The 22,770-nt window shown below is 35.7% G+C and overlaps 1 protein-coding gene and 1 long non-coding RNA gene across 2 annotated transcripts; one reads left to right on the forward strand and one right to left on the reverse strand.

Moving 5' to 3' along the window:
* The first annotated feature begins 10,497 nt into the window (after positions 1–10,497).
* Positions 10,498–12,171, forward strand: LOC143258941 (uncharacterized). The gene is made up of 2 exons (XR_013032866.1): positions 10,498–10,744; positions 11,788–12,171. It is a non-coding gene; the product is annotated as an uncharacterized LOC143258941 (long non-coding RNA).
* Positions 12,172–12,335: 164 nt separating this feature from the next.
* On the reverse strand, positions 12,336–14,701 carry LOC117226757 (protein asteroid). Its single transcript, XM_076519505.1, has 2 exons — positions 14,517–14,701; positions 12,336–14,440 (listed from the first exon to the last, which is right to left on the reverse strand). Exon 2 carries the CDS (start codon positions 14,293–14,295, stop codon positions 12,475–12,477), a length of 1,821 nt encoding a protein of 606 aa, XP_076375620.1. The 5' UTR covers positions 14,296–14,440; positions 14,517–14,701; the 3' UTR covers positions 12,336–12,474.
* Between the last annotated feature and the right edge of the window lie 8,069 nt (positions 14,702–22,770).

A 22,770-nucleotide genomic window follows, 5' to 3' on the forward strand; every position in this document is an offset into this window, starting at 1 on the left:
ATATTAATTTTATGTAAAATGCAATTTCTACAGTATTGAATTAATTAGATTTTATCAACATTTTTCATGTTTCAGAAGCAATAAGTAATCTTGCAATTACAAAACTCGTAGTAAAGTAAAAGCAGTTACCAGGCCGTCACACTATTAAGAGACACAGCATTTGCATTTTTACCATGAAATTCTCCGAGACTTTTCTGGTTCTCTCGTTTGCGATGCGAATTCTAACGCTGCTGACAAAGTCCTCGCAATTATCACGGAACGGGCAACATTGTAGTCTTATTGTGAGAAAAGTAATAGCGTGACGCCATTGTGCTCCACGCAAACCGTTATCAGTTTTACTGCTTACGGGGAATATGGGAAGTATAAAATATGGGTACATCCTTAGAAATCCGCCGGCGTATTCCTAGATTTTGTATGGTCCACTCTGATATGCACTTGAACGGGATTATTCCGGTCGTTTAGCCAGAGATACTGTTTCCTCCGTATTTTTCACCGTGGAAAATCCTATGCAGCCTCTGCGAAATCTGAACGCCATAGGACACTATTATCGGGCAATAAATACATTTACGACGTCCATAATAAACTATACTTTTTACATTACATCAGCTGAAAAATGTTATCTATTTAACAGGAATTTATTAGCCGGCTTATTTATCTGATTCATCTCGGAATAAATATCGAACATTGATGCTCAATAAGAGAAAAGGATGTTTTAATAAAATCAAATGAATTGGAAATGTTTAAAAGTATGATAATAATTACTCACTGGACCCAATAAATGGATAAAATTGTCTATTATTATCGAAAATTCTCCTATTTTCTACTTTATAGTCTGTTGATAATTAAATCGCAAATTGCTTCGGAGGCATAATTGACATTAATAGCTGCTCGTTAAGGTGCGATCGGGTCTAGATATATGTATATCGAAAGGATTGAGTGCTCCTCATTTTCTCTAATCATTTTACAAAACACCGAAGGGTATGGGCATGTTTTGCACGAGTCAGACTTCTAGCGAACACGGAATAATAATCCAATGAATTGATATATCATTACACGATTATAAAGTTACGCAATAATACTATCCAGATTGAAGGATTCGAGTAAACGATAAATAAGGATAAGGCTTGAAATCAATTAAACGCTTAATCAGAATAGTTTCGAGATAGTTGGGTATTATAATATCCGTTTAAAAATGGCGGCCCGGAACGCGGCGACGTTGCTTCTGCATGCTACCGAGATAACGATGGCGCATTGTATCTCGCGAAATTTCAGCGGAGCTCGGTAAATGGAAAACTTTCAGTTCATAATCGTATCAACGATTACCATCGGTCGTGCAAAACTTTCCGAGCTAGTCTCAGATCGACAGTGCTGAAATATCACATCTTAAACCTTTTCCGGCTCCTCCGTCGAACGCGATACGATCTGCGACAGAGAGTTTTATCTTTTCGAGTTCTCTTCTAAACTCCTAAAGTTCACGAGACTCGAATTAACATTCGCGGGTGAATGGATCGAAGCGTCAGCGTTCCTGGCCAAGTTCTACGATGTTGCGTAAGAAACTTAATGTTTCTAATTACGAGCTATCCGATGGTGTAACTCGTTGATCGAGATAGCTGAACGTTAAGTGTGATACTTTAGCATCTAGATACTTTCGAGACAGCGTTGCAAATCGTGTCTCGTCCCGGTGCGAAGCCTTTCGATTAATTAAATGCGAAGATAAATTACCTCGGGTCGGGGAAATTAGCAATTTCTAACGCGCCGTTAATAATCTGTCTATCGTCGCTGCCATGAATATCTACTAACAGTCTAACACGTTCGAAAATATTATCCTAATAAAATCCTATGAATTCACATTCAATGCTTAAAATTTATTCTTATTTTAACGGCTTGGATTCGATAATCTTGTGTGTGTGTGTGTGTGTGTGATGCGAATTTAATAATGAGAATTCATAGTTAGAAGAGAAAATTGAAATTACTTGTAGTTATCCTAATTGGAGGAAAGCCAAAGTATAAAATAGCTTTATCTAACAACAATTGTTCTAAAAGCAAGCGGTGAAGTTCCAACAAAGCTCGCGGAAATAATTAAATCGCGCTGAATCGATTTGTTCTTTTGCATTTTTCGCTGATACGTTTTGCGTTGTTCGGAAAGCAATTTCGCTATTTTACCAACCAACTTCATTAGTTCTCTTATCAGCTAACTTCATCAGATTTCTAATCGACCATATTTTGCTGTTTTATTACCGAAAAGGTGAGAATACTGTTCAAGCAAGAAAAGAATTGTGTTACGCGTATGATGATGTGTTGACAGAACGGCCGTGCTAAAGAGTAATTTAGTTTAAAACTAATTTCGTTTTTAGCTGTAATCCATAAATTTGATTAAATATGTATTGACCACTTTGTCCTATATCATTTTGTTATCTTTCTGGTAACGGTGAAATTCCATGGCCGTAGTGCAGCTCGTTATTTTTGGAAAAACGAAATTACTTTCCGAACAATCGAATAGAAATCGTAGAACACCCAGTACGTCTCGTAAAAAATCTTCTCGTCGTCCTTATATCTCGAAATCTCGCTTTGATATCGCAAGATATCAGCGAAAGGAAATTTCGCTTTTATATTTACGTGTGTCCGGGGTTCCTTTTTTATTACGCCCCATTCGTCCGGCATCTCCGACACTGATCCGTTACTCTAAAAAAAAAAAAGATCTCCGCGGACGGATTTCAAGGACGGCTTAAGTTTGCAAATAAAAGATCCCGGCTGGAAGGGAAAAGTAGTCTTAGGTCCCGCGAGCATTCCCTTTGAAGCGAGGCGGACGTTTATTGAACCATGCTTCTTTTTAATTAGATAGAGCCAACATCGCTGCTTTCATCTTTGAAACAACCAATATTTTCGTTTACCCTAGCTTGCTATCGCGTCAACGACGTTTTCGAATTCGCATTTAACTAAAATATATTTACCTGGGAATTATGGATACTCTATGTCGCATTAAATCGCGAAATAAAATGCACAGCAAATCATTTTCTTCTGACAACTTACGAAATCCTATGCTAGTGCTGCATATGAAATTTACAATTACTGAAATGCTTTCGTTGTGAAACGACTGGAGAAGTTATGTTAGATTATTCAATCGCTGGCTTCATGTAAAGCCATAACTTCGTGTAACATAATAATTATAATTTTCTACCTGTAAACTTTCGATATTTGTACTCTTCGTTACGTTAATAAAATTCTGCATTTTATTATAGAAATTTATTCTACGATAAAAAGGAGTATGTCAAATATGAAATTGTGTAATGTCGACGAGAGAACTCAACATCTTCATCTGATTTGTCTCTTCTACGATTAACTTTCACACAATTTTTACTTTGCACAAAAGACCACAGTTGTAAAAAGACATCAGTTTTCGAGGATTAATTGGAACGACATCTGTAGAAGCAATTTAAAAGAGAGGCTGATCGAAAAAGTTTAATTAAACCCAACAGTTCTTTCGTTTCGTGACAATCGAACAACTGCTTTGAACAAAGAAATAAATATCTCACGAATTGCTCTGTTAACACGAAGTCCGCCGTCTACGGATTAGATTGGACATGCTTCTGACACTGTTTAAAAACGCGCACGGTTTGCCAGAATCGCGTTTGCCGAATATCTGCATTTAGCTCGTCAGTGGCTTATTCGATAAAAAGCGCCCGGAAGATGCGGGCGCGATACGAAAGAGAAATAAATAGGCAAACGCGATGTTTCCCAGAAAAACTTTCCATTAGCCGGGAGAAGATTTTATTGACTGTAACAGTCTCTGTGTGCGCGAAGCCAGGCCAGCCCCGAGGGCGTCTGCAAAGTAGTTAAGAAGAGGAGGAAGAGCCGAGAAGAATAATTCTGGTGAACGCCCTCACTGCCTTGACCTCCGCGACCTCTGCTTCCACTCACAGGTTTGAGACCAGATTCCTTCGATGCGCCGCGAAGGTGTAGGTATCCTTAGGTGCATCCAGTTTACTCCACATAACGTGCAATTTATAGTTTGTTCGCGCTCGGTAATCGTTTCGTCCGTCACGATCGCTTTTCGTCGTCCAGGAACTATTCAGAAAATACGGTCGATCATTGGCAATCGCGTATAGCTGCCTTTTCAATTAATACTTTACTTACAGCAGCCTTGAAAATTTCAGAAAATTAAATCACTTTATCTGACGAGAAAGGAAGTAGACAGTCGAGAGAAATGTTGGATTTACGATGGAGAAACCAGGGTCACATTCTTCAACAGTAGCAAATATTTTGACACATTGTGTCAAAATATGTCTCTCCATGTTTGTAAAACGTAGCTAAAAAAATAAACCCGCAAGGGTTTGATTATTTTTGTAAATAACACACATTCTCTTCGGAATGCTGCACATGTTAGCATACATGTTGTAAATTAAATCGATAAGAAGTTTAATGCATAGCGGAAGAGTTAAGGAACACAACGATAACATTCGGGTTCCTGCTCGACACATACGATACTGATTTATGCGTATCTCAGGTGGTTCGTGGTGGAGTTTAATTAGATCGTTCAATGTAGCATGACGCAGTGACCGCGATTGAATCATATCTCTCGGGATGTCCCCTAATCCTATGAAACTGCCTATTCTAGAACAAGACGTCTAGCAGGCCGCAATTGAATTCTTCTCCATTGATTGGGGCGAGCAGAATCCGATACCGACATCAATTTCCCGCGAACGCCATTTTTATTACATCACTGAAGAGGGAAGTTTGGTAAGAACCATCGATAATGCACGAATTTTTGTGAATTTATTGTTACTAATGGGTTGAATCAATTATCGTGATATTTTTTGGAGCATTTAACTGAATTATTTAAGTAGCTAATATATTTCTTTTTAATCAGAAGGAGCTATGTATAAAACAGTTATAGTATGACCTACGCGCAATTTGTCGCGAAGAATGGTGTTTTACTTTAACACTTTATCTACTGGAAGTCTATTAATAAGATTATCGATTATTGTGTTCGATAATCTCGAAATTATTAGATTATGTTACGAAAAACGACTTGTTGGGAAACGATTGAAATAGCTATTGTAATTGAAACACGTATTCAGAAGTTACTAATTATGAACTATAGATTCTTAAAAATAACGAAATCATCACTGGTAGACAATATGTTAAGGACCAAATATACTTCCTCTATTAATTTCCTACTAACTAGGAAATAAAATACTTCCACCTAATTTTTAATTCAGAAAAAATGAAACTGCAGAAACGGCGTAATTATTAAATACTAATCTGTTACCGGAAACCACATTTTTCTAAGAACAATAGATAGCAATTACGACTAATATCTTATCAGACACAGATAAATGGAATGTAGTAATGACACATAGGATCAACGTATGAGTGCCACTAATCACGTTAATTCCTCTCGTTATAGCGTGACGTTTAATTCGAGCGTGAAAAGACGATCTTGCGTTAGAAAAATGCTGCCTCGACCGCCATATTTTTTCGCGTAAACAAATAATTTTGATGTTCCATCTACAGGGTCGATCAGCGACGCTCCGATTTTCTTGTTACTGTTTTAAAAAAGAAAAGGAACCACGCTTTATTATTCCGCGAGATAGCATTTGAATGAAAAAGAAAGTGGCAGACGGCTCGCGCGTACAGAATCCAGGGGGACAGGGCGTGGTGGTAAAAAAACGTGAAAAAAGCCGAGGGGGGAAAAAGTTAGGGTACGTAGACATCTGTCGCAGCAACATGCAAATTAGTTGTCGAGACCAAAGGACTCCTTTCGGAGTGGCGCGCCGCTGCTAGAGAGCTCCGCTTCCTTCCTCTCGTTTATAAATTATGTTACAGACGAATGGGAATCGAAATGAAATAAACATCAAAGCGTTGTCTTCGCTCTGTCTTCGCGATCTCGGCTGTCCGACGACGAAGCTCGATTTGAATTAAATATTCTATAATCACATTTCTGTATGTGTTCACTGTATGGCTACGATTTTTCTAACAACTATTGAGGATGTCTCCAGTATTATCAAGTTGATACTATACGTAAATTTTCCTAAATCACCTTGAGTATTATTAAGTAGGAGGATTAAATAATTATTATTTCTATCAATTTTAATGTAATAATTTTTGTCAATTACAGTAGTTATACTGTAAATGTTTAATTTTCTCCATAGTTTGTTTAAATACAATGTTTTTATAAAAATATATTATAATTTAATCCAGAATTGCACAGTATATGTGCTTCTTAACCAGTTAGCTGTCTTTTACGCGTATACTCGTCATGAAAAAATGGCAACATTTTATGGTATGACGAGTATACTTGTCGAAAACAACCAGTCAGTCAATAATTAATTAATTACTGTATGTGTTTATCTTAACCTTAACACGTTGACTGCCAAGTCAATCACAACCTTCAAAACTCCACAACGTTTGAACATCGGAGTTTGAACAATCGATGACACGAGGGAGAATCGAAATGAACGGTAAAAGCGCTCCGTTTCCGGAGAGTCATCGTGTATACAGGCACGTCGAATACAGGATACAGACGCAGAAACTAGTGAAACGTGGTAAAAGCGTAATGAAATCGGCACTGTCGTCTGTCTGTGCCACGCGAACGAAAAAAAGCCCGCCGCGCCGGCCAGCTCCAGGAAAGAAATGACGATGAAACGTAAACGCGATGTGTCTGGGTTCGGTTACGTGAAACTGGTAGAGAGTGAAAGTCTCGTCTGAACCGGTTAAATGCGATATCGGCGGTGTCGAGGAGGTCGAACCGTCGATAAAATCTCGTTTGTTTTCACGGAATATTGCACGACGGTGGTGGGCGCAATTTTAATCGGGCAGCGAGCAAAGAGCGCCGTTCTATTTAAGGAGCGTGCAAAAATAATTGCGATTTCGAGCCGTCAATTTTGAGCGGCGGATCTCTCAGCTTCAAATGCATCAGACCCTCTTGCGCTATTTCATTTATGGTTACGGTGACCTAAAACTTCTCATTCTTCGTAGAAGAGACAGAAATCGAAGTTCGGCATTATCTGAATTGTTTCGGATAAATGTCTGTTTAAGGTAATTATTCGAATGAATCCTAAAATTTTATGAATGAATCCTGAAATTTTATGAATGAGAGAGAGAGAGAATCCTAATTTTATGAATGGATCATAAAACTATTTTTATGAGATCTTATTTAGTCAAATATTTTATTCGAATAAATTTGTAGTCGAATATTTTATTCGAATGAATACTTTTCAATCAACTATTTGGTTAGAAACAATTCTTTTTATTCGGATAACACACTTACACATTATTCTCAACAAAATACTGTATCTATGTATTTTAACTGTTCTTTATCCTTTATTCGAATAAATTATTCGAGTAAAAATTGCAAAATTTGAATAATAATGCGAATAATTGTTACCACATTTTTGTTTCTATATTACGACAACAATACGAAGCAAACATTCCAATCGTTGAATCCAACAATGGTCGAATCTTGTGCACTCGTAGAAAAATTATGTAGTTGAGCAACAATTATCAATATGGCTTGGACAGCAAGATTTTTGATCATTTTCAAATATTTGAAAAAAAGTTAATCGTAAAAATTAACATGAAAGAAATTAATCAATGAACTACAAAAAAAAAACATCCATTATCCATATCTCCATTATTTTTATTCATATCGATTATTTAATGAATGAATTCCTGTACGAATAAATTTTTATTCGGATAACAAATAACTTTCTATTCAAATGAATTCTTATTGGAATACATTTATATATAGATACATTTTTATGCGATTGGATATTTATTCAAAAGTATCAATTACATTTTTATCCCTTCATCTTTATCACTTATCTATCATCCGAATCAAATTTTGGCCAGCACTGACAGAAGATATTGTACTATCTATTGTAAAGGAAAGGCCTGCAGATTTTAATTGTTGTTGTATCATATAAAAAGATATAATAATCGCAGAGGAGATAGTAGTAAAGACAAAATCAATAAATAAATTAGAGAAGATAAGGGTTACAAATTTTAAGGTCAAAATATACAAAACTTTTCTCATAGAGATAGCAGACTGTTGCAAAAATGTTGAAATTACGAATCAATAAATCACGCCGATCGATCCGGAATGATTTTTAAGAAACGTTTCGAAGAAAAGAGTGAACACGTATGTATGTACCTAATTGGAAACCGAAGCCCATGCTCGCCGGCGATATGTAAAACGGATGAGTCTAGAGACTATAATCGGTAGCGGAAAGTAGCTAACAACAAGTGGCACAACCCTCCAGTTTAAAAGCTTTATCTGACACTGCGGGCATAGGCTATAGCCCAACTAAAGCCAGATACTCGTATCATTCAAAGACGAGGTTGCGGTTAGGCGAACAAAGTGTCTTATGTCTACACTGTTGTCAAAGAAACGCGATGGGATTTCGATCAATCGAAACGCTGTTCGCAAATCGGGTACAAACATAATATGAACCTTCCTACGCATGCATTATAATACATTGTTCTTAAACTTATTATATGAAAGGATACAATAATCAATATAAAAGTATAAAAGAAAATAAGAATCTATTTGCACAGATCAACTGAATTTGACTTTAATAGGGCGATAATTAAAAATGTTATACACACCTCAATAAACGGCCTGTTTATTATATGAAAGGATGTAATAATGAATATTAATAACTATATTAATAATTATATTATTAATTACATTATCAATTACATTATTATTTATATTATTAATTTTATTATTAATTTTATTATTAATTTTATTATTAATTATTATAAAACAAGGAACACCTAAAAATTTACATATGAAATATCAAACTATGTATATAGACATTTGAAGAATTTAAAAATAGTATTGAGTACCCCTCAATCCATTAGAATTATTAAACAAAGAAACAATTTTTACCCAACCTCTGTTCCCTACAATTAATTTAAAACATCTTTTTTTATTGTACGTAGAAGATTGGAGTTGATGCAGAATGTACAGCTGCTACAGACATTAAGAAAGAATCGTGAAAGTTAATACTAGTAGCAGGAGCATATAGATAAAAGTAAAGAAAGAATTTGTACGATATGTCAGTGTTGTGTTAATTGATGAATCCAACCGCGCCATGCAGATTGGGGCACCTAACGCGAACACGGCAAATGCGAGTTTCAAATCGAAAATTACAACGAACCGATTCGAACTTGTCACCAATAACGGGACGGAAAATTTTGCGAATGCACTCGCGAAAAACGGCCTTCGATGCGACTGAATTGCGTAACCACGGTATGGACGTCTACTTCGCTTCCGTTACTTTCACTGCTCCTTATTTCCGGTCTGTCGTGTGACTTCTATCAGAGGAACTGGTATAATATTATCTCGCAGCCGGTATCGTTGTGCTACAGTCGATCGTTGTCTTTCTGATTATTACTAAATCATTAAATTCGATCGATGATAACGATTGCGTCATTTACTTTTAACTTTAAGATGTATTTTTTGTATGTATCCGTTAATTTATCATGCTTATATTAGTTTTACCTATAATTTTATAAAGATTATATTTAGATTGATAAAGATATTTTATAGATTTATAAAGATACATGTCCTTTTAAAAAATCAGGATACTATATGTATAATTTTGTAAAATTCCAATTTCCAATTTTTTTGTTCTGTACATAATTATTCTTTTTAATAAAACATTCTCTCAATTGTGTATTAAATGTAATATTACAACGATAAAACTGTGTTGTAAACAAAAAAGGATAAGTTTTTGTTTGTCTTTCTTTTCAAATATTGTATTTATTACCAGTGTTCCAAATTTGGTGAATTTTACCATTTTTTAAAATTACTTCAATATTAACAGGTGTTTATTATGTTTGAAATTTAAAACAGTTCTAAAGAATGGCGTGCAAAAAATCAAATAATATTTCATATTTGACGACTTTACTCCAGTATTAACACTAATCATCACCATCTCCCTTTGCCAATTTGTATTTTACAATTATTGAAAATATGAAGATACGTTCACGGGAAATCATTAAATAAATTTCTTCATTCGGACACATATTGATAGAAATATTGCAAAAAATCGAAATAAATTGAATCTTGTAATCTTTATAAAGACACGTCGTACCGGTTACTTTTAGCGCTCGGTACGGTTTGTGTTAAAGAAATTTCAGTTCGTGAAATTTCAATTCGTCGGTGTTCCCTCTATCCCATTGTTCGCCGTCTCCCCGACCGTCGCGTCGGTCGTTCGAGCCCACTTTTCGCCGTTGTCCTAAAACACCGCCCACTCGGCGATTTCGTTGACGACGAGTCGCCGACAATTACCATTATTCGTCGCGGCATCAGTCGGCCGCTGGTAAACAAGCATCGTCGCATCTTTCAACGAGAAGGCGCACGCCGTCTACCTGACATAAAGTAATTACACCGGTCGGCCTTGTTCATTGCTATTACGCTTACGTATCCTGCGGAATCGCTGCAGCGCGGCGGCGTAGCTGATTCGCCGGGATTCATCATTAATTATATCGCCGTGCCACGCCGGTAGAGATATAATGCGAGCCTCGTCGCTATTGAAATCCCGGTGCCACGGTCTCGAATGTTATTTTAATTGCGTCGCGTTCCTCTCGCGATCGCTGCGACTTTCCGCGCCACTTTGGGACACCTGCTACGGAAACTTTAATGAACGACTGGATCCCGTAGCCCGAGTCTCGCGTTAACTCCGGACTCGGTAGCACGGGGAACACGGGCGCTTGATTGTGTCGATACCAACAGGTGATCAACAGTTCGAACAGTATTATTATTTAAGTTGCCGCGCTCGAACTCGCCGTTCGTCCTAATGAACTTTCTCTCTGCTAGTATACGCTAGTATACATTATGTAAAAAATCTATCGGGGAATTTGTAAATAAAGCACAAACTGCTTATTTAGTCATGACGTGTAGGCGTGTAAAGAATCGAGATGTTCCAATTATTTTTATTTATTACTAAAACTTGTATTGTATATTACAATTACTTACAGTGGTCCACAAAAGTGTTCGTACACCTTTCAAAACACAATAACATTTTCAAACCTGAACTAAATGGCTTGAATGTTTTTTCAGACGATAGAGGGACTAGTCTACTAGACGATGGCTAAAAAGCTTTTTTTTTAATTTCGCTATTACTTGGAATAAAATGGAAAAATGAAAAACCCTCGTTTTCTAACTTTTTTATCTGAGCCCATAACAAAAATTTAAAAAATGCTTTTTGTAGATCTCGGTAACTTATATGCGCGCTGAAAATTTGATTGAAATCGGTTAATCCAAAGTCGAGCTATAGACGTTGAATGATTTTAAAAACTGCAGATTTCTTAGTTTTTGGTCAAAATCGTGATAAAACTGCAATTTTTGCGGTCTTTAATTTGCTGTAACTCGTAACAATGTGAACTGATTTCGATAAGATTTTTATCGTGCATATAAGTTACCGGAATCTACGAAAGACATTTTTTAAATTTTCGTTGTAGACTCAGATAAAAAAGTTAAAAAATAAGAGATTTTTATTTTTTATGAATCCAAGTAATAGCAAAATTTAAAAAAAAGCATTTCAGTCATTGTCTTCTATAATCTCAAAAAAATTCAAGTCATTTAGTTCAGTTTTAAAATAGTTATTGCGTTTTAAAAGCTGTTCGAACATTTTTGTGGGCCACTGTACATGCAAGGTGGGTGATGTAACTTGCACACCTTAACTTTTAAATTATGCATCTAATTGAACATTGTTAAATGCAGGAGTTTTTCAAGAGGGCGAGATGACGTCGTATTCATTTCTTTTTTTTTTGTAGATGGTGCAGTTTTCGAAATTTCATGTCTGAAGAAAGCAGATTGTGAATAAAATTGAACGTCGAGTAAATGAATTTCATATCTGTTTGTTGTCATTTGAGAATGTGCGACGCGAATCGCGAGGTTGCATAAGCGATGTGACACGATGCAACGCGAGTTCACATAATGGGAGTTCAGTAATATTCGTACGTTCGATAAATCGGCTATGTGACGTCATGGGTTCCAATAAGTGGAGTTCGGATAACTGGACTTCAACTGTGGAGCTCTTTCACTACAAGAAAGTGAGACAGTTTGTTAACGAAAGTATGTGACTATAAAGGATAATCAAATTTTTATAACCGTGTAAAAATAGAAAATCTTTATCAAATAAAATAATGTAGACGATATGATAGAACAATATTGGCAATTGCCATTGATATATGGTTTAGTATTTTAAAAACAAATGAGCATATCATCTCTTTTTTTAACACTGACGCAATTACTATAGTAATTAAAATTTGATTGTACAATTTAATAATTGCAAGAAAAAATGAACACGTACTAAGAGACATTTCCATTCTTCCCTATACATACATATGTATATGCATAGGTGTTCCGCTTTATTTTAGGTGAGGTAATATATAAACATTCATAAACATTGTTGTTTTAATCTTATGTTAAAATTAAATATGATATAATTGATTTACATTTTATGCAAGCAATGGGTTTACTTTTGACAGCAATACATTAAATAGTCTTAAGAGAGTTGGCGAATCTTCAAAAATATCATTTACATACTTATCTATGTTATCGGATGCTTGCAAATCCCTACACACATTGTACAAAAATGTACCGTTAAACAAATTCGCTACGATTGGCTCTTGATAAGGGCAGCCCAATAGCGCATTCAAGTCAATGGCGGCAAGTAAACACATTTGAAATTGTGAAAATGCATGTACAATAGACATATCAACCATTTTATTAAAATATTCATTTGGTTGCATTTTAGAATTAGTAATACAAAATGACGCGGTTAAAAGACAATCCATCATATCAATACCTGAACGAGCCTGATCAATCGTAACATTCTTCGAGATGTTTAATTTGTTTCTGCATGCCTGTCTTCTATTTTTTGAAATCTCGATTAAACTACCATATGCCTCTTGGAAGCTGTTTATGGAATTGTGTTGTCCTACCTTTGAAATTATTATGTTATATAAGATACAGATAATTATCGAATACGCGTAACATTTATGCGATTTGTACAATTTTTCTTCATCAGTCCAATACTTAATACAACCAATATACAATCTCCATTCTGGTAAAAGTTCATCGATACATTTCTTGTTCTTGATGCCGAGAGCATCGTCTAAAATTTCCTTTCGAGTACTTAATGGAAGGTCTCTAAGGGTTAATAAAGGTACCGTTTTGGTCCCTTCTAATGCATTACATACGAAATTTAAATTTTGATCCCTAAATACATATCTCATATAGGTTTTCCTGTCATTTATCAACGATGATATAAGTCCATATGTAACGCTAACAATTTTCAAACTTATTAAGCTGCTCGAAGGACGATCTATGTTTTCTATTTGTATTGGTAGTATGCTCGTGTGTTTTACTATGTAGTTTATTAAAACTGATGGAAGTTCAGCTTTAGCAATCTCATTCACAAACCATCTGGGTAACCTGTTAATAATCAAATCATTTCCATTTTGAATCTTGGTATGTTCTATAAGTATATCTCTTATTACGATCATATCATTGTTAATGTTTTTGTCAATCATTTCAAAGTCCTCCTCGGGGTACATTCCTCTGAACGGTAAACTTTCAATATCTTTATTAAATTTGTAAGCTGATGTTATGTAATGATTAGGGCATTCAGCAATAATCAATGGTGCAAGCACTGCTTCGGGTAGATTTATACAGGTATAGTAATTTATGTGTAATTCTATTGCATCTAACATTCGTTGTCTCATTGATTTAGGTATTCCACTTAAGATTTCAGCAATAGCTTCGTCCAAGGTACGTTTGCTGAGCCAAGTAAATGTTTGTTGCATGATTTGCTTATATTTTTGTGGTCCATATGCTTCGAATTTGGAGAAAAAATTTTTTAACATCTCTGGTTTTATTGTAATGTCACTTCCGAGTATCGCTGCAGCTAAAGACAATGTATGATGAGTCAGTCCTTTGAAAATACGTAGGAAGTATTCATATCTGTAAATTTGACAACGCATCGCTTTGCCTCTTCGAGTCCTGACTACATGATCACCGAGTGTGTCAAATGGTATATACAATGTTCCGTGTATATAAAAGTCAGAGTCAAAACTAAGTACAGGACAGTTTAATACTTTTGCTACCGCAGCTATAGGCCCGTCAGCTTCGAACATACAACGTGCACGACGAATATTTTTCTTTCTTAAAACTTGCACGAAAACGTTTGCTATGAGCAAAGAAGGAACATTACGTTTCGTTGGATTTGCAATCAAAGCTAACGAATTTTCAAACTTTTGTTTGAGTCTGTCCAACATGATGTCTGTTTTTGAAATGTCGTATGCTCCGTCTAGTAATACTAACGGTGTCACATCACACTCTAGCAAATTATCAAAGAATTTGGATATAGCCTGCTCATATACATTGTATTCTCCACCAAATATACAACTTTGATCAACACATCTGTAAAATATTTGATAACTCACGTTGTTACCGTCGATGACCAAGTACGTATTTCGCAGTTCATAGTTTTGCTCACATTGATTTCCGTAATTCTTTACAAACGACGTTAAACCTCGGATACCCATTGCGTGTGATTTAAACTAGCTTTTGTCAATTGCTGAATAAAATCGCCTTGTAGGGCTATTTTCACTCTGCATCTAATTCTATGTGCAGTCTTCTGTAGAGACTGTGGTCTTACTGTATCACTGCAGAAAACTACGCATTAACACAGTACTTATAGATTGTACAATCTACAGATATGATTTGTGACGTAATTGTGATTCATAGAACGAATGCAGAAATGCATACGCAGCTTTATTCAAGGAGTGATCTCAAATCGAGTGTCGGTAATATAGAACTTAACATACAGTGACTCTGATTAATATTCGGACACTTTTTAAATGTAATACAATTTTTAGAACTGGACTCGAATTTTTTTTAGATAATAGAGTAACCAGTCTACTATAGATCATAACTAGAATGCTTTTTTATAATTTTGTTATTGCTTAGAATGACAAAAGAAAATAAAAAATTCCCATTTCTTAATTTTTTGTTTATCTAAGCCTATGACGAATTTAGAAAATGCGTTTTGTAGATCTCGGTGACTTACATGCATGTTGAAAATTTCGTCGAATCGGTTGACCTTGGTATGAACTGTAAACAATTAAAGATCTCAAAAATCGCAGTTTTGTCCCGATTTTTGATACTTTCAACCAATAAATGTGAGATATTTTCAGTTTTTAAAATCTTTCGTCGCTTATAACTTGACTTACTACGTTAACACACACACACGCACACGCATGTACAGAGAGAAAGAGAGAGAGAGAGAGAGAGAGAGAGAGAGAGAAAGAGAGAGAGAGAGAGAGAGAGAGAGAGAGAGAGTTTTAACAGAGTGTATGTGTCAATATACATATATGTATAATCGTCGAGCAAAGGACTTCGTCGCCCCATCACACTCGTCCTGGTTATTACATGTGTAAACAGATAGCGACGTTGATATAGAGATTCGCGGATTCTCTCTCAATACGATGTAGTTCTTAGCGTGCATATAACTTACCGAGATGTACAAAACACATTTTTTATATTTTCATTATAGGCTCAGATAAAGAAGTTAAAAAATAAGAGTTTTTTATTTTCTTTTGTTATTTTAAGCAATAGCGAAATTTATGTTTAGTTTAGTATTTTAGAAATAAAATGAACATGTCACCACCTTTTTCAGCACTGATGCAATTAGTATAGTAATTAAAATTTTATTGTACAATCTAATAATTGCAAGAAAGAATGAAGACCTACACGTGTGCCACGAGACTTTAGGATGAGAAATTTCGGGTATCTTTTTTACATGATGAATTACATCGGACGCGTTTAGGACCGGTGGTCCTAGCGTTAATCGAATTATCGAGGAGAATTTTTCTGACACTTTGTAAAGCCTGCTGATCGAAAATTCGATTTCCTGGCAGGTGTTACACAAAACTGACTTTAACCGGTGATCTCTGATTCGGAACTTACTGGTGGATCGTATACGTAGTTTGCCGGCACGAAGGGCCACATCAACGTCGGTGTGTGCTTCATAAAATATGCCACTCACAGTGTTGCACCGTTTGGAATCTTGACGCACACGGGGAAACACGCTTGTACACTGGCATCGGGAGCATAATGCACGGGTAGATAAATCGATAGCGAAGGTTGGCAGTACTAACAAGTTTCTAGCATTCCTCTTTGATGTGATCGCATGTACGCGAACATTTGCCGTTGAGTACCTCGTCATACAGTGACGAGCATATCGCCATCAATTGACCACGCGAATGCAAACTGAGAGGCCACATTGCGATGCAGAGTGTTTCGTAATGGAAATGCATTGTACTAGACAGGAATGTGCGTGGCGTGGATCCCCGTGATATTGATCTGCCCGTAAAATTTCCTGCATCCGTATTTCGCATGCTACTTCGCCTTTTGATCTGTCGTCTATCGCGCACGGCCGAAAATCGGTGAAAACAACGCCGCAAAGTCGCGGCACGAAGTTTTTAATATTCGATCACTTACCGTACTTCAACGAGTCTGACCAGCCATCTAGATTTCTAGTAATAACCTGTTAAGTATCGCTGTTATTCCATTTTCTTAAGTGAGAAGAAAATTCAGTTCTCTTGTCCCTAATATTTAATTTAAGTAAATTCAGGCGTACATTAAATATTAATTTTCTTCTTGTCCAGTGACAAATTGTTTACAGCACTAAAACCACATTTAACTAAATATGATGAAGCCATGCCGTCATTGATCCTTCTCCATTGTATAGTGTTGTAATCAGAGTTCGGCGAAATTTTATTCGCATAAGAGGTAAAGATAACGAATGCAATTTTATTCGATACTATCGAATCAAAATTAATAATTTTTTTTTAATTTTTTTCATAATTTATTTTTTTATTTCTTCCATATTCCTTGTTACGATTAACTCTTTGTCAAATACTACATCGGAAAGTAGAATTATATTCAATTAAATAGATAGAATAATTTAGAACGAATAATAAATAATTGTTATTCAAATAAAATATTCTACAAAAAAATATTAATTTGGATAATTATCTTAGATAAAATATTTATTCGAAACAATTCAAATAATGTCCAAATCTCGTTGTAATCGACTCATCACCGGAACAAACGAGTTCTTGCTTTCACTAAATAGAAAGGGTTCAAAATAAATAAATTAAAAAGACAACAAAAAATAAATTAAAAAAGAGTAAAATATATAAGAGTTAAAATAATAAAAAAAAATAAATAAAAACTCGACTTAATATTTACTGTTTCGTCTGGTTTGATAGAAACTATTGAAAATGTCACCACAAGTCACATACCATCCCTTCCGAGATATTGTCCCTTAAATTGCATAATTTTTTTATATCTATAGTATCTGTTTTTTGAGCGTCTTTTTTCTGATAAATGGACCGTTTATTTTGAAAGTGGTGTAAGTCCTTTTTTAAAAAGAAATAAGATATGACGTAATTTATGCTTTATTTAGTGTAAACTTTTTGTTTATAACTAGTTAGTAGTTAATATCTTAAAAAATGCCAATGCTTTGTTCAATTTAAAATTGACCGGTAAAAGAAATTGCGTAACCATTGATTATGAAAGTGGTGTAAGTCCAATTTCCATAGACAGGTGGCGGGGTTAGTGACCACCGGTGGCTTCACAATTGCTTTATTTGCTATTTATATTGTTTTATTTTCGTGCCAAAAGTTACTATTTTAGGTTACTTATTTTATTTTCCTCCAACAATGGATAATTTCATATTCACATCAGATAGTGATATAGGTAAGAAGAAATAGTAAATCAATGTTATTTTATGACAATTGAAAATAGTTATTTTATTTTATTTTAAATAAATTTACACGGAAATAAGACCCATGAATATAAACAAAAGAATAATCTTAGAATCGGAGGATGAAGATAATTCTACTATGAAAAATAAATTAATGAAGCGTAAAAAAAGAAGGAGAATTATAGAGATAGAATTTTCATCAGATGAGGATATTGTTACTGAGAACTTGGATTCTGTAAAAGAAAATAAAGGAAAATATACGCAACGAATAAACAAAATTAAGCGAAATGCCGGACAAGAGTACTTTACAAAAAAAGGAAAATTCATTCCAGCAAAAAAAGAAAGTGATATTTGTTATTTCAAAATTGAAATTAAATGATATTTACAATTGACTAATTATGAAAGTGGTGTAAGTCCATTTGCAGCCTGGAAATTGTATATTATTTTAGTTAAATTCGCCTAAAAGAAATTTATATAATCAAATTACATATTGATAAATTAGTACAAATATTCCCAGACTTTACATAATTAACCTATATTTTTTAATTGTCAGATCTGCTAACATTCAATTTTCTCGAAACGAAAAAAAGTGGACTTGCACCACTTTCAAAATAAACGGTCCAAATACGTAAAATCCTGCATGCTACGTTCCAATTAACGCATTAACTTAAATTTCTTTAAGATTGTGACTTGTGGCGTCTTTCCTTGTAGCCGCAGAATTGCGCGCGGTGTGAACGACATCTCGCTCGACCGAGATGTCCCCGCGACGTGATGCATTACTTTTCGTGGTTGGCGTGAAATCTCCAAAGCGGCGGGGCGAAAAAGAAATAAAAAAGAAAAAGGGGAAGGGAATAAGGGAGACGAAGAGACGGTCACTTTTATCCTCTCGTAGTGATTACCAGTAAAGGGCTTCGGCCGGTCGCTTCCTCTGTTCGTCTTCTTCTCTCTTCGCCGGTCGGTATTGCGCCACTGTGCGAAGACCCGTGGCACTTTAGAGGTAATATGCTCTTAAAGATAATGGCACCGCAGTGTCCCTCCGGACATTATTAAGTCTTCCTTCCTTCTTTGCTTCCTTTCCGCGGAACGAGCCCGCTCTCGCTCGACCAGTGCAGGCTTGACCACGTTAGAGGCAAGTATGCGTGGAATAATAATCACACGCTCGTGACGCGCGCCTAACTAAGAAATTACTTACGCGATATCGCTGTTTCGCGATTTTACGGCGTTCGGAACAACGGGATTTCGAAATCGACGACGCGGTTATGTTCGTCGGCTGTTGTAAGCTTGTAGAACAACCCGGTGAACCATTTGTTGTAGGACACCTTATACAAGGAAACAACGTTGCTTTTTTATTAGACACGATTGCATGTGAGACGGGGCCATTTCATCACAGCTATGCCGATTAGCAGCTCTTTGACGTCAGGAAATCGACACGCGAGAAAGATTTAGGATTTTCTTGTATGTTTATGTTATAATAATTGTGATTGCCAAATATCAACGACAAAAGAATTGAATTTTGCTTTGGTTTGTAAGAAGCTAATCAGATCCGTATTTAGTTGGTTATGCTCGAGATCTTACTAATTTTCATATTAAAGTTTCATAGATAATGTATTAAATATGAATGTTATTCATTTCTCGTAAAGCGAAACAAAATTTAGATGAAGACGTACAAGAAATAAAAGTGGTCTCATTTTATTGAAGAAATCGTTATGGACGAAAAGGTGCTAATTAACGTAGCAGTGAAACACGAATAATACGCATAGGCGACACTGTAAAATAACCACCGTCGACGAAGACAATGTGCCAAATTGTACATGGTGGAACAATAAAAGGAAACATATAACGGGTGCGTGACATTCACACGACAGTATGATTAAAAAACGCAAATCAGGACGAACTCTTTTCTAGTTGATCAATATCGATTATAATAAGGACGGTTTGATACAGTGCTCAGCAAAAATTTGTCAACAACGCCCGAATAAATTGCAAGAAATTCTTTCACCTTACATTATTTAGTTCTTTTATGATAAATTCCTTAAAACGTCTAACTTATGTGCTATTCGATAAAACAGTATTCGTCCTCTAAATTAAAGAAACTTCGTACCAGTAAAGTGACATGGTTAAAATACCATGTTTCTTCACAAGATCGGTGCAAGTCGCAGCAGGAAATGTAGACAATTGTTTGAACTCGTACCTTCAGATTTCTATTTCGACGGATATTCCCTATCGAGCCGGTATAATAATTCATAGCAATCAGTCGTGCACAGAAAAAAAAACATGGATATACCCACAAAGGTAGGTACCGACGATAGCCCATAAAGCTTCCGAACAGAATTATGGGCGTGTTCCTATGGACCACATATAAGGGGACTTTTTTTTTATTATTGTCCTGACGATAGCATCTGGCCGATGCGTGTAAGTGTACAAAGTTAGCCCCTCGTTGCAGAAATCTCTCGACCGAATTCTATTTCCGTTTACCACATCGATAAATATCACCTTTCCCCCTCGTTTCAGCCCTTCGTCCTAGTCGACCGGCCCAGATGACCTTCGTACTCTCTCCTCGTGGAAAAGGATCGCGCGTGTACTCGCTAAAGTGTCCGAACTTTGACACGTGTAACGTTTATTGTGAACGAACTGTCTCGAGTAATACGTAAAAAGACAACAACGATGCGTTACAGTATGTTTCACAGGATTGCGAAAAGTATAAAAATCAATTCACTATTCGTTATTCTGTGAATAATGAAAAACAATCGAAAGAGGACAACTTCAACCGAAGAACACGTAGGAAAATATCCAGACACTCGTGTAATTTCAAATTATGCCCTCTACGAGGCGAGCCACGAAAAAGCAGAACACTCGAATTTCTCTGTTGTTCCTGGTCATTGAATTTGTCACGGCGTTAACTATCGCATAACGAGATTAGACATACATGGTGTCATTTAAAAAATGTTAATTACCTTAAAGTAACGTTTAAAAACACGTTAATTAATTTAAAAATCAGTTGACATCATTGTACTGGCCTCATGAACAGTTTCATTTTCATAATTCTTTTCTATCCTTCACGCTGACAGAGAAATTGAGGTGTCCTGTTTCTGCTGACTAAACCCATATATTTTGAATAAATGTGAAAATCGCAACAATCATGTAATAGACATTACACTGAGATAACAAAAATAAATAAAAGGTATTTAAAGAGGAGCGAGTTTCGAGATCACGGTAAATACATCGAAATAAATTGAACGGCAGTGAAAAGCGATTATAATTTCTGAATGTTTACGCAATGTAATGTAATGAAGACTATTCATTATTGATTTACTATTGATAATTTAGTCGTAGAAGAAAATAATAAATGAAATGGTATATGAGCTAAGAAACGTCGTAAGCACGGCGAAGACGTATTAGAGCCATGGGGCAAATAGAGTAAAGGGCAAGGAAAAGGAAAGTTTCTGGTTGCTAAGACACATTACCTAGCTCCCAGAAGACTTTCCCGTCTCCTGGCCCCAGGCAAGTTCTACGCGAAGGATTCGGCTTCCGGGTATGTGGCCAATAAAGACCAGACATTGATCTCACCTTTATTTGTCTCATAGGTGGAATTCCACCCTGTTCGGCTACGAAAATGTTAAGGCGATCGTCTTATAAGGGTCCCAGGTGCTTTCCGACGAGGGACCTCTTACCACTCGAATCCTATAAGCTGTTCTTTGCAAATAAGCCTTCAAACAATTCCCTTCATTCGTTCGTTTCCACTTTGTGTGCTTTATCCACCCAGATGTTCTATCCGTTTTATAGCGTCCGAAAGATTTAGAAAGCAAAATAAAAACACGCATAGCGCTGATAATACAACCAATTTTCGTATTGATACCATAATACGGTTTTCAAAGAACTTTTTTTATAAAAAGGTCGGAAACAAAACTGTAAAGATATTAGAAGAATTACAGAATATTTCTATATTATGTATGACATGTGTTGAAATGATTGAAAGAGGAAAGACGTTTTCATTTCACTTAAATTCCTCACAATTAAATTAGATAATTTTCATTTTGCATAAAAATTCGTAGTCTGGTCGTAACTTTTCAGAGAAATATAGAATTTCCTTTTTTGTGGAAGATATCAAGAAGGATATGTAAAATAAATTGTATCTGTTGAATTGCTTAACAAAATTTGTAGAAAATTTCCTCAACCCCGCTGCACTATTGAAAAGTGAACCACGCGAATATTTCAGAAAGCATGTTTAATCAGTTTAATAGAGACAGCATGATGCAAAATTGTTTAAATTTGTTTAAATTCTTGTTAGATAGTTTTCGATCTTCTTAATATATTTCGCGGAAATGAAAATTTGTCAAGGAGCCTTAAAATTGAATTATGAGAAAGTGAAGATTGTTAAAGCCGTTTGATTCGGAGGAAAGGTTACCGGGATAATTCAAGGAAATGAAAAGTCAAGCGTTTTATCTGCGTTTTAACTGCGGTTTAATTACCTCCCTTTCAATTATCCTGCACTCTAAACGGTTTCTCAGCAGTCATCAGGAATCAATGATCTCTAGAAACCTCCTCGTTCTAGAAAACATGGAAAACACTCGATCGCGGTGGAAAGGATTGATATACATGCATATAGGGTTGCTCGCGCAAGCCGTTTTATCAGGGAGGAAGAAAGATCAATAAATCGAATTTCACAGTTATTCACCGGTGGCTCCGAAGTGCTCTAGTGTTTTTCATATCCTTAGGCAATGGGAAATTGAGGTAAATCGGATTTCCGTGTTGCACGTGACGAGAGAAGAATGGGATTTCCGATTAGATGGTTAAACCGCGACCACGTCTCTACGCCTTCGCTGGAAAGGAAATCGGGGGCACGTGAAAATCATCAAACACACACACTTTAATTTTCAATCCGACATTTTTTGTTCGGAGTTTACTTTAGAAACAAGGATGAAACGTGATCTCTTTAAAAGGTTTCTTTTGTTGATCGAAATTCCCGATTTTACCAAAC

This window comes from Megalopta genalis, chromosome 3 (assembly GCF_051020955.1).
Source record: "Megalopta genalis isolate 19385.01 chromosome 3, iyMegGena1_principal, whole genome shotgun sequence".
In the NCBI taxonomy this organism is placed as follows: Eukaryota; Metazoa; Arthropoda; class Insecta; order Hymenoptera; family Halictidae; genus Megalopta; species Megalopta genalis.